Source organism: Equus quagga, chromosome 4, assembly GCF_021613505.1.
Source record: "Equus quagga isolate Etosha38 chromosome 4, UCLA_HA_Equagga_1.0, whole genome shotgun sequence".
NCBI lineage: Eukaryota > Metazoa > Chordata > Mammalia > Perissodactyla > Equidae > Equus > Equus quagga.
In genome coordinates this window covers 77,929,451-77,946,180 of record NC_060270.1, presented here as the reverse complement: position 1 = coordinate 77,946,180, position 16,730 = coordinate 77,929,451, and the positions used below count along the sequence as shown (strand labels likewise).

Below are 16,730 nucleotides of genomic sequence, written 5' to 3'. Positions count from 1 at the left end.
ACACTGTTAACATTTTGGAATTTATCATTTCACATAGAGTTTTTTTAATCCATGTGCACACATGAGTAAGAGATCTGTCTATCTACCTATCTATCCATCTATCTATCTATCTAATAATGGGAAAAATACTTATTTCTTGGCAGCCTTTCCCACTTAATATAAGGTGGACGTATTTTCACTTCCCCAAATTATTATGGCATTGTATGGATAGTAAGTTATACGTAGTCCCTTCTTAAAAACGTATTTTAGAGAATGACGTAGGAATAGACATACATACTGATTGCTGAAAGGGATATATAATCCCCAATTTATCATCTTTGATGAGCTATTTCTACCTGTTGTACAGAATCTTTCCATTTCCTCTTTGCCTTCCTAATGGGATCTCCATTTGCCTGGCTTCAGTTCAGTGGGCACTTGATTTCGCTGAGGTCTCCACTTCCAGCTCCTCATGAATCCAGCTTTGTCTCCATCACATAGCACACAGTCTCTGAGCCATAATCCCAATGTCCATAAAGCTCTAAAAGTCAAAAGGTTTTTTTCTTTTTTTTAAAGGTTTGGCCTAACTCAGTTGGCAGAAAAATCTGATGTAAATTGGTATCAGGCAACTTATGGCTTTTATTTAATTCATTTAGTGTAAGCATTTATAGAAATATGAATGTATTTGACTATGAATTGCCACTCGAAGTCCTTCAGGTACATCATAGAATATGTGTTCCCTATTAATTATCTAGTAAATACAAAATATTCTGAATTTCAAAAGGCATGGTACAAAGGGCTTTGGATAAGAGATTGTAGCCCTGTTGTAAACTTATAAGAGCTACAGTCCCTGTGACTAAAATCAGAACATTTGGGGCCTGCCTGGTGGCATAGTCGTTAACTTTTTGTACTCAACTTCCTCAGCCTACGGCTCGCAGGTTTGGATCCCGGGTGTGGACCCAGCACTGCTCGTCAAGCCATGCTGTAGCTGTGTCCCACATAAAATAGAGGAAGATGGCACAGATGTTAGCTCAGCGACCATCTTCCTCGGGCAAAAAGAGGAAGATTGGCTTTAGATGTTAGCTCAGGGCTGATCTTCTGCTCAAAGATAAATAAATAAATAAAATCAGCACCTTGTTTTTCTGGTTTATACTCATTTAAAAAAAATAAGAGTGTTGGGCATTACAGCAGTGTTTTTCAAACTTGTATTTTCTTTTAGGGCTTCAGAATACAGCTGCAAACAAAATCTTACCTAGGAAACCAACCTGTGGCTGAGGTAAAAGTCAAGTCCCTCTGCCTTGATGGGGAGCAAGCCTGTGCTCGGGTCTGCTGCATCCCTTCTCCACCCACCCACTGTCCCCTCTGCTCTGGTTTGGGGAAATAGCTGCAGTAAAAAGCCACCATTTCTTAGGCCCCCGGATACCAAGGAAGGCAGCGCTGCAGCTCAGTGACCGGGCCACATCATTCAGGGAGTGCTACCTTTCCATGGATGGGAAGAGTTTTGTTGTTGATGTTTCTGCTGTTATTTTGTTCAGATTTTTTCTGTCTGGTCAAATGAGCAAAAGCCGGCATTTAGCATATGAGAAGAATTGTAAAGAGATTTCATGGAAGCCCAGGTTATTTCAAGGTTGAATGTATGGGAGTTGAGGATCACTTGACTTGAAATTTATTAAGCAATCCCTATTTGGGGCATTTATGTCTTTTTTATATAATAAATAAAGCCGTGATGCACATATATTATTGTATATTTGTATTACCATTTCCTTATGATAAATTCTGAGAGTAGGAGTGTTGCAAATGCACTTTAAAACTTTTGTATGTAGTAGTAAATTGTCCTCCAGAAAGATCATATCAATTTACACCCTATATGACCCTTTAAAATCTCTTCAAGTCTTACTTTTAGGAGACATTGAATCAATAAGTGTTTAATAAAGCTTCCTTACTGTTTTAGTTAAATTTTTGGCATACTGTAATTTTTTTTAAGTGTCATATGATTTTAATAAGCACTGGAAAAGGAGGGCTCATCAAAACAGATGTTTCTTGCCGCCAGTACTTAATTAAAATATTTAAGATTTTAATCACCAATTTTTGTTTTAATTCTCAAGTTTCTGACTTTATCTTCTTTGCTCTTTTACTATTGATACAAGATTATAAAGAAGGGTTCTCAGAATGGAAATTGTTACTTAAAATGGTTATCAAAAATTACAAAAACTGAACTATAAAAAAAATTTGTCCACTAAACTATTTTTTTCTACTTCTGCAGGTTTTTCATTTTTAAGATGAGCCACTCTTTTTTCCTTCTATTCCTTTATTATGTGTTTTAAATGTATGCTATCAGAAAAGTGTCTATAACTGAAATAATAAGAGCATATTGTTGAATGAGGCATTTTCTGTAGAAATCTTGATGATGGACATCTTACAGGAGTACTAGAGTGCCAGCGGGGGGCACCTCTGTGACTTTAATTATTAAAGGCTTTTTCCCTCACAATGACTGAATCATAGAGTGAACACGTTTCAAACTGAATGAAGCTATAGTTTTCAGACAGTATAAACCTAACAAGAAAAATGAGGGAAACAATGATGAAATCCAGGAAAACCAGAAATCTGATCAATAAATAACAACGGAGTCTCCTTAGGCCTCTGTAATTATGCCTGTGTGAGGAGAGAGACAGTCTTCAACATCTTCACAGCAAGCTCTTTCTTCCTTCAGCTGCAGTTTTGAATTTGGCTATGTGGTGAACAAGATGTGAGAAAATAAACTCCCCTGGCTTTCAGGGTCTTATGTCTTTCAATCAAAATGATAGAATCAAGCCATATATTTTTTATTGTTTTGTCAAGTATAATGGTTGAATTCTGGAAAAATCTTTCTCCTAGTGCCCATCATTCAAGAAGCCTGGCTCACAGGTGGGGCAGGCAACCAGGGGCTAGCCTGACACATAGTAGGCACTGAGTGAGTATTTGGAGCATGATCCGAGCTAGTCTTGTCTTTTGGGGTTCAGATACACACATTGTGTCCAGTTCTGTCAGTCAACATGCTTCATCAACTAGTCGGAATACAGTGAGCAACAGGAAGTAAACTTGGGGTGCTCATAGCTTCTGTCACCCCGGTGCTCATTCCAGTAATCTAGCCATTGGAGAGAAAGGTAGAACTGATACTACTTTTGCTTGTGGTTCTCAACAATTTCTTAATATAGTTGGAACTCTCGTGAGATTTTGTGTGTATTTGCATGCACATGTGTGTATTAATAACTAGGCTACACGTCAGCTTACTGAGACTGTATTCCGTTAAAACAAATAATAAAACATACCAATGTTGGGAACCCCCTGGTATGATACAGAGGACACAGCATCATTTCTGGGATGTTCTGGCCAAAAATAAATAGCCTTAGTCCAATCATGAGGGAAAAAACATCAGACAAACCTAAATTGAGAGATATTTGACAAAATAGCTAATCACTATTCTTCCAAAGTGTCAAGAGCATGAAGGCCAGGGAAAGGCCAAGGAGCTGTTACTGACTGGGGGAGACTGAGGAGAGATGACAACTAAATGTAAAGTGGGATCCGAGACAGGATCTTGGCACAGGAAAAGGATATTAGTGGGAAAACTGATGAAGTTCCAGTAAGATCTTTAGTTTAGTTAATGGTATTGTACCAATGTTAATTTCCTGGTTCGCACCATTGTGCTATATTTATATAACACGTTAACTTTAGGGGAAGCTGTGTGAGGAATATAATGGGAATTCTACACTACTTTTGTAATTTTTCTTTGTCTAAAATTGCCTCAGTGTAAAACATTTTCAAAAAACATATTTTGGGAGCCAGCCTGGTGGCACAGCGGTTAAGTTAGGACATTCCGCTTCGGTGGCCTGGGGTTCGCCGGTTTGGATCCCAGGCGCAGACATGGCACTACTTGTCAAGCCATGCTGTGACAGGCGTCCCACATTATAAAGTAGAGGAAGATGGGCACGGATGTTAGCTTAGGACCAGTCTTCCTCAGCAAAAAGAGGAGGATTGGCAGCAGTTAACTCAGGGCTGATCTTCCTCAAGAAAATAAATAAATAAATAAAAATAAATAAAAACATATTTTTCATAGGGACTGCTATTAGGTTCCTTCAGATATTTCAGTTAATTTTAAGTCATTCTAATCAGATTTTACATTTATCCTTAATAAACTTAGGCTTGTTCATGTAAATCAGTTGTGCCAGCATATGATGGTCAGATCAGAGTCAGGAAAACAAGGTTTTAAATTTCAGCTCTGCTGCTTACCAGATGTGTGACTGTGGGAAGTTACTTAGCTTCTCTGGGACTCTATGTTCTTATCTATAAATACGGAATAATGATGATGATACTAACACTTACTTCATGAAGCATTTGAGAGGATTAACTGAAATAGCATTTAATAAGCACTTAGCACAGTGGCTAGGACATGGTAAGAGCTTTATAAATATTGGTTGTTGCTCTTGATATTGTTATTGTTTAAATCTCTTTTCCTTTACTCAGCAGTAAAATGTAAATAATGTCCCAAGTCTGTTGCAAGGATAAAATGAGCTGTTGTGTCTAAAACTCTTTATGTCCCTGGACATAGTTACCACTAAGTAAGATGTGGTTGCCACCATCATCCATCCATCCATCCATCCATCCATCCATCCATTCATCTAAAAGTCCATTCAGTATTTTTGAAAGTCTCCTGTGTACCAGATATTGGCATGTCTTTAATGTGAAAAGCACTGCTATTAATCTTTGAACAGGAAGAGTGATTATAATAAGATATGCTTTCTATGCATATAGCACATTACAATCCATAAAGAGCTTTCCCATACATTATTTCATTAGATACCTTCTGATGCGTTTGCTATAGTTATCAATTTCTGTTAAGGTGGATGATGAAAATGAATATCAGAAAGAATATATTCTAGCTTATGTGACTAGTCAGGGAGTTGACGAACTTTTTCTGTAAAGGGCCCAGCAGTAAATTCTTTAGCTTTGTGGGCCGGATGGTCTCTGTGGCAGCTCTTCACCTCTGCCGCTGAGGCACGAAAGCCGCCATAGACAGTGGGGAAACAGATGTGCATGACTGTTCCAGTAAAACTTGATTTACGAAAACAGGTAGTGGGCTGCATTTGTGGACTCCGGACTAATCAGTCGCAAAGCAGTTTCTCAACTGTAGATTTCTGACTCCAAGTCCAGGCATTTCATGATCCCCTGTTGCATCATGTCGGCACAATTGTTAGGCAGAGAACACCATAGTTTGCCTCTGCAATTTCACTTAACTAAAATGATCGTCTAATCCCTATTTCTATATCTTGCTTCTTGGTCATCAAGAAATATTTTATTAAACACTCAGTAGAAATCCGGATTCACTTTGCCTCTCAGTCTTGTCACCTTTTTCCAAAAAGATGTGAATGGGACTTGTTCTTAGGGCGTCCCTGTAACTCCTAGTGACCATCGATTTCTAATTGTCATATACTCTCTTTTAAAACATTGCATTCTAGAAATGGTTCTTTCTTGGGGGCGGGGGGTGGTCAGCCTACAAACTGATTTGTAGCTTCTAAATCCAGCTTTTTCCTTTGATTTTGGAAAGAAAAAACTTTCTGAAATGTTCTTAAAAAACAAACCACATTTTCCTGCTTTTAATATGGGCCCCTCTCTGACTCATCCCGATTCCCCAAAGATTGCCAACAGTGCTTCCACGGTCCCATCTGAGGTCCTTTCATTACCCAGAGTGTAATTTATTGTTGAGACTTGGATTTATGCAAAGCTGTTTGCTAATCTCCCTTGGGATCTCTCCACTAATTTTGGGCTTCATGTTTTCCTCTTCTTTTCAACCTGGAGTTCATCTGCCTTGATAGGAAAGGTGGAAGCAATATAGGAATTGAATGATTGGCTTTCTCCGTTGCTTCTAGCAGCATTACATCATCTGTGTCAAGCAATAAGTCACTCCCATCCTTGTTCTCATCTGACTCGAAACACAGTCTTAACCTAACACTCTTTGTAGATTTCATGAGGTTTTGTAAGCCATGGCTTACCCTGGACTTTTCGACACTGTTTTTACAGATTTATGTTTCTCTTTCTTCCTTGATTATTTGTCCTTCCTTCTACACATACTAAAGCTTATTATTCTCATTTAGTTATAGAACCAAAATAAATTTACAAATTAAAAACTGTGAAAGCAATAAAATTCAAATATATGACTTGAATTTAATACGGTACATAGTGCTGTTTTGCTGAAACCTTTGCTAGACCTGGAACTTGTATGTGGTCTTCTGTGGTCTTTCCACTAGAGTAGGTTCTTTTTATTTTATTCAAGTCACTTTGGTTTATAACATTATATAAGTTTCAGGTGTACATTATTATATTTTGACTTCTGTATAGACCACATTGTGTTCACCAACAAAAGTCTAGTTGTCATCCGTCAAGGTATACATGTGCCTCTTTACCCCTTTTGCCCTCCCCACACTCCCTTCTGCTCTGGTAACCACCAATCTGTTCTCTATTTGTTTGTTTATCTTCCACATATGAGTGAAGTCATACGGCAATCATCTTTTTCCATCTGACTTATTTCAAAGAGTAGGTTCTGTTGAGTTTGGCTGCCATGTACAGTTTTGTAATGGATGATGGCCCAATGGTCTTTCCAATTTTCACCCTTCAAGCTACACAGTGGTTGTTAGTTTAATGTGTGAGTATATTATCTTTGCCTTTATTTGTTGCATGCATGTGCCATTTATCCATTAAGTCTACCTCTGTTCTCTTTTTATTAGCTTTTAACAGGAACATCATAAACAAAAGTGCCAAAAGACACTGGACCACATGGCAGTATTTAGTCAGAAGTTATTTATGAATACATTCACAATATTCATTTTTTTAGCCATGCTTTTTTTTGTTTTTTGATGAGGAAGATTGTCTGTGAGCTAACATCTGTTGCCAATCTTCCTCCTTTTTTTTTTTCTCCCCAAAGCCCTAGTACATAGTTGTATATCCTAGTTGTAAGTCATTCCAGTTCTTCTACGTGGGATCCTGCCACAGCATGGCTTGATTAGAGGTGTATAGGTCCAGGCCCAGGATCTGAACCAGCAAACCCCGGGCTGCTGAAGTGGAGCACGTGAAATTAACCACTCCACCATGGAGCCAGCCCATTAATATTCATTTTTATGCCACTAAAATGAGATAAACAATTTAAAGATATTTATTGAGATTTTGTGGATCCATAAAAATATGACCCTGGATACTGACGAAATCCCTGAATCTATATTTGCAGTTCTGCTTAAGGACTGTTGACTGAGACAACCAAACCTTTTTGACTTTTTCTAAACATTCAGCTGTTTACTCCCCAAACTATCCTCCCTCTCCTTCTGGCTAATCTTGAACTGGACATGACTACCTAGGTTCTCAAATTCTTTAGTTTTCTATGCAGAATTTCAATGCCACAGGAGAGCTCACTGCAAGTTTCTCTTCTTTGATCACGGCTCCCAAAAAAAGTTAAAAGCAGGATGCATTCGTTGGTTGTGTGGTGGGTGAGGCCCTCCCTCTCATCTCAGACACATGCTCCAAGAAGAGACCCAGACTCCTGCTTAGCCATATGATAGGAGCCCTGTCTGCCTCTGAAGAGCTCAGCAAGAAGTCTCCAGTCACCAGAGTGAGTCCTTGCCTCCTGTTTGAGGATAGCCATTGTTATCTCACACCTACCATGTGTGAGATGGTTACGAATTCTCCGTCTGAGCGGGTACTGTCTTTTTTTCATAAGAAGACCCTCAAACCATATATTGGTTCCAGTTCCTTCCCAGCTCTAATTTGATTTGATCTTCCACTTGCCAGCCTTTTAAAGCTGGTTTTATTTTCCATTCACATCCTTCTAAAAGTTTTCTCCTATTTTCCTCTATGAATGATCTTCTATTGTTTCTGGAAACATTTCTCCCTTCTAACCAATTGGAGTATAGAAAACAATCCCCTAAGGTTCCCCACCTGCTCCTGTCCTTGTCAGACACTAACTGGCATGTCCACTGTGGACAATTCTCAACTCGGGGAGGAAGGCACTTCACTGCATTACCATCAGGACAATGAAAGGACTCCCTCGCTGTCCAGACTTACCCTATACTTGACTGGACTGGAGTCCTTTGTCAGCCTACCTAAAATTCCAATGAGCGTGCTGACATGCCAACTTCCCCTTTGTCAAGCTTGTTTCTGAAGGCTTCCTTGTTACGTTTCCTTTGTCACAGCCTGGGAGGAGGCATTTTCATTATGTTTATCCTCTCCTCTTTCTTCCTCTCACCCTTTTTGTTCTTTCTCCTCACTGCCTCAGTCTTTTATGGGTTACTCACCAGTCCTGATTTATACAAAATAATATCAGTTCTACTGTTGAAAGGAACATACAAACACTGGCTGTGATCTCCCGTTCCAGAGCATCTCACTCAGTCTCTCTAGCTGTATTCACCTTCCCTCTCGTCTCCTTACTTGTTATCTCTGTTCCTGTTGGATTTCTCCCTGGGTACCTATTGTATCAAATCATCTTGAGTAAAAACCATAGACTCTTTCGGAATTGGTCGTTTTGGAAATTGGTAACTTGGTTGTGTTTTCAGACAAAGTGGTGCTTAGGAACTGGTTTTATAATTGGTCTGCCTTTAACTGGAAATTCGACTTCTCTAACTTCTCTATTTATCTTCTGAATGCCACTCTCCTGATGGCAAACTATTGGATTCATCGAAATTCTCTTCCACCTACAGCTGATTAGGAAAGTTTCTCTCCAAAAATCAGTCATGATCCTGAGATCAGCTTTACCAGTCTAGAGGCCAAAAAAGATCCATGTGAGTTGTCTAATGAGAATCAATGTGATATTTCAGGATTTCGCCCATCCTAGGCTGGCAGTGGGGAGGTCAGGCAAGAAAGATACAAAATCATGACCTTGTTGAGGGGTGTGAAATTTGCCTTGCGTTGTTCAGCACACAGTCTTTAGTCTGAATTGCCTTTGACTAATGTCAAATAATCAATTTCATCCTTAGCTTTCACCTCCAGTAAATCTGTGCCATAGAAGAAGGGCAAATAAATGGTTTTTAATAAGCTTTCTATATTAATAAGCTTTCTATATCTGCCCTTAATTTTGCACAATAGTTTAACGCATTTTCCAGAATTACATTTTCTAAGTTATGATATAGCCAAAATATAGATCATATAATTAGTGGTGGAATGTTAAGGGATGTAATTGCAGAATAACTTCTTTGGAGTCTCTTCCTAAAGGATGCAGGCAAGAGTTCAGCTGGTATTCGAAAAAGTACCGCATTCAAAGTTGTTTCTAAATCATGAGAAATTGACCTGGCTGCACTAACATGCTTCATCTTTGTAGTGAATTCAATAACTTTTCTGGTTGTGTTATTTATAAAATGACTTTTGCTTATAGGTATTCAAATATATGCAGTTGGTTATAACCCCAGAGAAAATAAGGGGAAAAAAATGGATCCCTGAGTCGTTAGTGTGGAGAATTATCTCAAACACAATCGATTTTCCTCATAACAAATAACACGGAATCTCCATAGCAACTTCACATAATTATGCATACAATTTCAGTGTAGTAATAAAACGAAGCCCAGAAGGAATTGTAAAGAAGAGTGATACAGACTGAGACGGATGTAGGGGTAGGTGGCACACAGGAAGATTGAAGGGGGACAGTTCCAAGAAGTGAAAAATGCACACAGGACAACAAAGATCGACTGCTTTGTGCTTCAGAGAGTACCGATAAAGTCACTACATTGTGTGGAAATTGGAGACTGGGGGCCGCACTGTCTGCTGGTCATACTGAGGTGCCTGCTAGGACCACCATTGTGAAAGGAATGTCAGCATTTCTACTATAATTTTTTTCTGAGTTTATAACAACTGTAAGAAAGTCTCTCTAAGCAATATGTTGCATACTAGATTGAAATAGAGAAATAATTTTATAATTATTTTTTGACTTTATAAAACTTGCTTGAGGTCTTTAAAAAAAACTGTAGAAACACTCTACATATGCAAATAATAACAAGTTTAGTTACTATGAGACATAACTGAGATGCTTTAACACAAACATTCCTTGCAAGTTAATTATTTTTTGCAAATGTTAGCACTTAAAGCTAATTCATGCTTGGGTATTTTTCCCACCTGCATTGCCAGTGTAATGTTATTTGCTAATAGATCAATGTCAGCAACATGGCTTTTGTTAACAGCCATTTATAAAGGGTGTTGCTGCCCTATAATTATGAAGGCTATTAGTAGCTTAATTCAGTGATTCATGTAAGAAAAGAGGATGATAATTTCTGGAAACTCCCAGGCCACAACAGAAAATTGAGAGATTAGGCAGTGTTGATGGGTCAAAGAACAAGACAATGTTACATGCTCGATTTGGTTCAACATATGTTAATTCTATTGGTACCATGACTCTGATTTCAAAATGAGTGCTGGAAGCGTAAAGATAACTGACATAATGAGAATCCTTAGAGTCTGCAGCAGGAAACAGACATGTAACTAGTTAAATTCAATGTAACGTAGCAAATATTGAGATATGCTCAGGCTTGTATTTCACTATAGCAGAAGGACATGTAAACAAACACCTCCCAGAGGAGACTTGATAAGTCTTAAAGGGACAAAGTATCAACACAGTGAAGAAAGGTGAGGACAGAAAAGGTACAGACTGTGAACTGATGCAATGTGTCAGCCAGAGAACAACTATCTCTTTGGTATTACCAGAGTTTAAGGCAAGAAGTGGAGGGAAATGAGATTGAATTTGTAGGAAGGACACAGTTCAGGTCAGGGATTTTCTGCCAACCAAGTGACCCAAAAGAAGTTGCTCTTAAAGTGATAGGAGCTACTGAAGTACTGAAGTGTTTTAAGCTAGTGACATGACCGGATTTGCGGTTTAGATACATACCCAACTTCATTTTGGAGAGTGGAATTAGCAGGGCAAGATTAAAAGCAAGGAGATTGATAAAGAGGTCATTTTTGAACCATAAAACTTTCCAGGGACCCATCTCATTTGTTCCAAATATCAGGGGTAAGTACAAGCTCCATGCAAGACTATTTGTGTCCTCTCTAACCATGAGGATCTTTACTTAAATTCATTATTTTGAGGGTAATCTTAGCTATGTCCTCTTAACATTAAAATGTTAATAAGTTGGTTTAATTTTATATTATAGAAACGATTCTCATTTTTAGAACAGATTTAGTCCATTTCTTTGCTTTCAAGCAGAATAGCTAAGTGATTATGGGCACATAAGAATTTATTCTATTTTAAAGGCTATAAGAAAAAAAAATCTATTTTCACATTAGTCTTTGCATGTGTGTGTGTGTGTGTATCACCCAACTAATAGGAATAAGTGTTGGGTGACCATAGTTTTGGAAGAAAGGAAAGAAATAGGACAATATCTAAGGTTGGAAAAGCATGCACTCATTTATTCATCTATCCACCCATCAAACGTTTCTGAGGGTCCTATCAGGTGACAGGGACTGTTCTGAGCAAGAATGAAGCAGTGCTGTGCAAAACAGACCCGGCCTTGTCCTTGTGGACATTACAACCTAACAAGGATGACCAATGTTAATCAAACAAATGAATTTGCCTTTAAACGTTGCAAATACATCTTATAATGCCATTTATCCAAGTCTTGCTTCTCAAGTTCAAGAATCTTAGTTCCTTGGCATTACCAGCTGTCCGCCAGTTGTCTTCGAATTATATGTGAAGGAATGTTGATAATGAAGATGGCTTCCTGGATTCCATGGAAAATAGCTTAGAAGCCTCCCCACCTTTTTCATGTAATACAAATACCAACTTTATTATATCTCCTATTATCCCTAAATCCTAATTAAAAAGTATAATAGTCAGACTCTAACTTCAATCATAAAATTTTAGGTATTCCTCAAGAAGTATAAATGTTTAGTTTTTACTCCTGGATAAATGATTCTAGTTTGTGGGGTGTAGGGCTTTCTCCAAATTTCAGCATAAGTAATTAAATTCCCAAATGTGCAATGATGTCTTGATTTGTTGATACAGCCCCAAGATGTCCTTACATACATCTGTCCTTTAGTTCTCATTCAGCTATATGACCTCTTAACTCTGGGGAGTTTAATGCATTGTTCGGAAAATCAGAGTTCAGTCATCAACATTCATGCCGTTGAATTCTCCCATGTTCCTCTGGCAGCTCCAGGCAAGGACGGTGAAGCAGCAGGGAAAGTGGTGAAAATGGTTATTAACTGCTTTACTTTGTTCCTCCCTTAAATAGTCAATATATATTTTATGTTGTTAACTTTGCACAGATTGGGGTAAAATATGCATAATATGTAGTTTTAATAGTTGTTCCACAGTACCATGAGAGGTGGTTAATAAAAATACAAAGCACCAGTCTGAGATGGGATTTGAGATATAAGAACATTGCTCCTTCAAATGTGAAAAGTAGAATCATGGATTTTACTATGGCACTTTTGCAAAAAGATTGATTCAAAGAAGATAGATTTTTTAAAAAGTGAAAATGTAAATATGTGACGTGAAATGCTTCTTCTCTGTGTACAATGTTTGTAGAAGCGCTCTGCTTTGCTAGGTCAAATTTAAGAAGGTTTCTTGGGAAAGCTGGACCCTGGGGTGTCCTTTGCAGTAGAGTATCTGGGAAGAAGTTGATTTTTCCAGGTGTGTGGGGATATAGGAAAAGCCTTGAAGACAAATCAAGGTCAGAGAAAAATTTTTGGTAATACGTAGTCACAATCCTGTAAAATCTATTGACTCAAAATAAAACTCAGAATGCGAACGCTAAATCTACCATAGCTATGAGGAAAGAAAATATTTCTAGCTATCTCTGAATATTTTGAAAGCAAAAATTTGAGGAAAGAATTACCTCTTGTTGTGTGAGATATGAGTGTGTCAAACCTTGAGAAGTTCTGTCTGTTAATATAAATCATAATAAGATGACTTGTCAGTAGATATATGCAGAACTTTTTATTCAAACCTCAGTCTATTTTATTTGCATATAAAGTGGCACATTTATACTAAACAATAACTAGCCCTGAAGGAGTGATATTTAATAGGAGAATACAATTATCCCAGTCAGGCCATAAACATTTTCTTTAGGGCAATGGCCACAGTTTAAGATGGCCTCATAATCACTCATGTAAAGTACCAGGCTATTACCAACTGAGCTGGAGAAACATTTAAGCTACAAAAATATTGTGATTTCATTTGAATAAAATATCTGTTTTCACTTATCCACCATTTTAAGAGTTATAACCATAAAGGTCAATGAGCTATTAAATTTTTATTTTTGATTCTATGTGAAGGCCTCAAACAATTATTTCAAGTACAGCTGTTAAGAACTGTAAATATTTTAGTCCAAACCATGTTAACCACTGAAAATTGTTTTATTTTTCAACCAAGATGATGACATTATATAGAAACTAATTAGAATATATCCAGTTAGTGATTCTGGTCATTTAAAGTGGCCTCTTCAGGATGTCTTAGTATGTGCCTCACATACATGGGAGCTCTTTTGACCAAGCATTGTTTTCTAAGACTTTAGGCATATTTCCAAGATAGCTATAATGTCTTAATATTTTAGAAGTTGTGTGGCATCTTACACACAAACTAGAAAAAGTAGAAGCTAACCAATTTTACCTATCCTTCTAATTTTGGCAGAAATACTCTATTAGGAATCAGAAGGCTTGAGCCATCAAATTGCTTCTATCATTAATAAGCTGGGTGACAATTCAATTATCCTTTATAGAACTTTCTTATCTACTAGTTGATATATAGGACCAATTGCGAAGAATTCCCCAGGCCAAGACTGCTGGAGATTTTGTTCTTTAACCCAACCTGGTGTGTAATGATAACATCAAGGGAGCGTGTAGGCAAGAATTAAAAACAGAACTGAGATCACTGAGGTAGAGAAGGGACTCTGAACAAGTAACAAAGGAGCCTGACTTAAGTGTTACATATGGAGCGCAAGGAAGAATTGAGAAGTCAGTGAGATGGGAGAAGAGTCGTAGCAAATGCCCTGATGTTACCCTGTCTGGCAAACTTTCAGAGAGAACTGTGCTCAGAAATCCAGGGAAGAGATTGATATGAGAAACCTGGACTAGGGGCTCTGTAAGGTGCCTTCTGGCCTTAAAAACTGTGGGAAGGTCTGCTCTCTTAGGATATTAGGTAATAATCCAGTTTGTTCCTTCTGCACGTGCTTCCTGTCTTTTGGTGACTGTAATACATAATTCAGGCTTCATATTGGCAGGCTGACTTTACAAGGTAATATTAATACACTTGATTTTTTTCTTATAAAGTTCACTTCCCTTGAGTTTGTGAATAACTGCATTCTAATTGAGAATTCAGAATCCTCTGCTCAGTCCAAGTTTGTTTGAATCCGGCCCAAAGTTTCTTTCAAGGCCCATCCACTCGGAGCCTTGGCTCAGTCTTCAGCTTCTATCAAGACACGCTTGTTTGTTTGGCAAAAAGCTGTGGAATCATGAGACAGCCAGCTGACTTACAGTATTCCTTATTTTGCCAACATCTGGATAATGGATCTTGAGGCAGTTTCTCAGCATATATTCTTCTGGAACTTCCATTCAAATTGACAATAGGAAATGAATTTGGCTAGTATGAAAACTGCCTGATTTTGGCCCCTAAGCCAGTGGGATTTTTGGCCAGAGTCTTCTGCGGCAGACATCTCCCTGAGCTTCATCAGGCCATATAAATTGCTGGTGGGCCCACTTGATCAGATCATTCTCCGAATGGGAACACACACTCTCCTTTATGTGCACAGAGAGCACCCACGCACATCTTTCTACACTCAGCCACTCAGCAGCCCCAAAGTGGTGAGTCTGACATTGCCAGCACCAAGGTACCACCATCAGCATGTGCTTAGGTATGCCCTGGCTAACCCTCTCCTCTTCCTGGGCCTCTGGCCAACACACTTGTGACACGGGTTTGGCGCTGTAGCCTATGCCTCATAACTTATGCCAAATTGTGTCTGGGACAGCTCTTGCCTTGGGAACGGTGGTGCCTCATTCATTCCTTCATCCATGTATTCTTTCAAGATATATTTATTGAGCATCTAATACATGTCAGGCTGAGTCTTAGATGCTAGGGAGACAGCAGGGACAGAAGAGACAAAAATCCCCACCCTCATGGAGCCTCCATTCTAGTAAGGAAGACAGAGGACAAAGAAAATTAGTAAGCTATATGTGTAGAAAGTGATAAGTGCTGGGGAGGATTAAAAGCAGGGAGGGGATGCAGTGTTGATGTGGTTTTAAGTAGGGTAGTTGGGGAAAGCTCTTCTTTGAGGGGAGACTTGGTATTTACTTATTTTTTCCTTATTTGTTTTCACATCTTTGGGGATTTTCTAAACTTTAGCTCTTCTTTGTTATGTGTCTTCCTATTTCTTATAAGTCCTTCCCAGTTGAACAGAAGGTTACAGTCTTGATAAGATAAATCCACTTTGCTGGATATGGAACTTCATTAGCCATCAGCAGGAAATTGTCGTCTGCCTTGGTTTTTTACAGCACTGCAGTGGCAGGAGTCGGGAAGAAAAAGAGCTTCCTTGGCGTTAAGCAGTCTTTGGATCTGGATCTCTCATGATCAAGAGCGTACAAATTGCAGTACAGTGTGTGGGTTGGTGGCGGCCTGCGTGGCAGTGCTGGGTGTTGGGGGATGTAGGGAAGTGATGATATTGGCACAGCACTGCTGTAACATTCTTCTTCACAGTTTCCGAGAACTACTCCCACTCCAAAAATCAAACGCAGATTTTGTGTTTTGTCACCCTAAATACATGAATAAAATTAAATGGATAGAGATGTATAATATTGAAATGATTCCTAAACAATATTCTCCAAGTAGAACTTTATGTAAGAATAGCCCCCTGCATACAAAATGGTTATATTCTAAGTCACTTGTTTGAAACTTGCATCTTTTTTTCAGCTTTATTGAGGTATAACTGGCAAATAAAAATTGTATATATATATATATGTATATTTGTGAGAACACTTAAAATCTGCCTTCTTAGCAAATTTCAAGGAAATACTGCCATTTGCGACAACATCGATGCACCTGCAGGACATTATGCTAAGTGAAATAAGCCAGGCACAGAAAGACACAGTGCATGATCTCACTTATATGTGGGATCTGAAAGTTACACCTCCCACCCTAAACAAACTTCCCATGGATTTTCCAACACACTAATCACCTTCAATTACTTCACTTCCTTTATCCCCAGTGATCTTTTTGCTCTACTTTATCTCAACTCCCATATTACATCCTGAACCACCTTCAAAATCACAATGCAATCATCACACTCACAGACCCACACCTCCTCTCTTCCCAGTGATTTTGGCAAGAATCCTTAACTTTATCATGGCCTTCAGTTCTTTGGTTCCATCACTGCCTTTCCTGACCCTTGTCCAATTTAATTCCTTTAAAATAAATCCTTTTCACCTACCACAGTACAACAATTCAATCAGAATTGTTTAGGGTCAGATCCAGGTGTTGGTATTTTTCAAAGCTCGTGGTCATTACAATGTGTAGCCAAGGTTGAGAACCATTGCTCCATCTTCTGAACATCAAAACACCCAGTTCTGTAGTTAAGTTGATAAATAAGCACTCTCTGTGAGTTTTGCTAATGTGTTAATATGGATTTTAACAGGATCACTCTGGAAATGATGTATTCCTTTAATAGCTGTAGCTTCAGGAAGATGGACAGCTTAACAGAGAAGAGATTTGTGGTCTATGCTTCACACGTCTCCCTGTAAAGTGTTGCCTCCTCCCCATGGGC

General features: G+C 38.5%; 1 protein-coding gene across 6 annotated transcripts in view; it reads left to right on the top strand.

Annotated features, from left to right (window-relative positions):
• The window catches only part of NCKAP5 (NCK associated protein 5), a 916,311-nt gene that overhangs the window by 271,166 nt on the left and 628,415 nt on the right, over positions 1–16,730 (top strand). For 5 of the 6 annotated variants that reach the window (XM_046659632.1, XM_046659633.1, XM_046659635.1 and 2 more), the window contains exon 3: positions 1,196–1,252. The exons of the other annotated variant lie outside the window; for it this stretch is intronic. In XM_046659632.1, the coding sequence (XP_046515588.1) occupies positions 1,196–1,252 (57 nt within the window). The remainder of the gene's footprint in view (positions 1–1,195; positions 1,253–16,730) is intronic. 6 annotated transcript variants of the gene reach the window in all.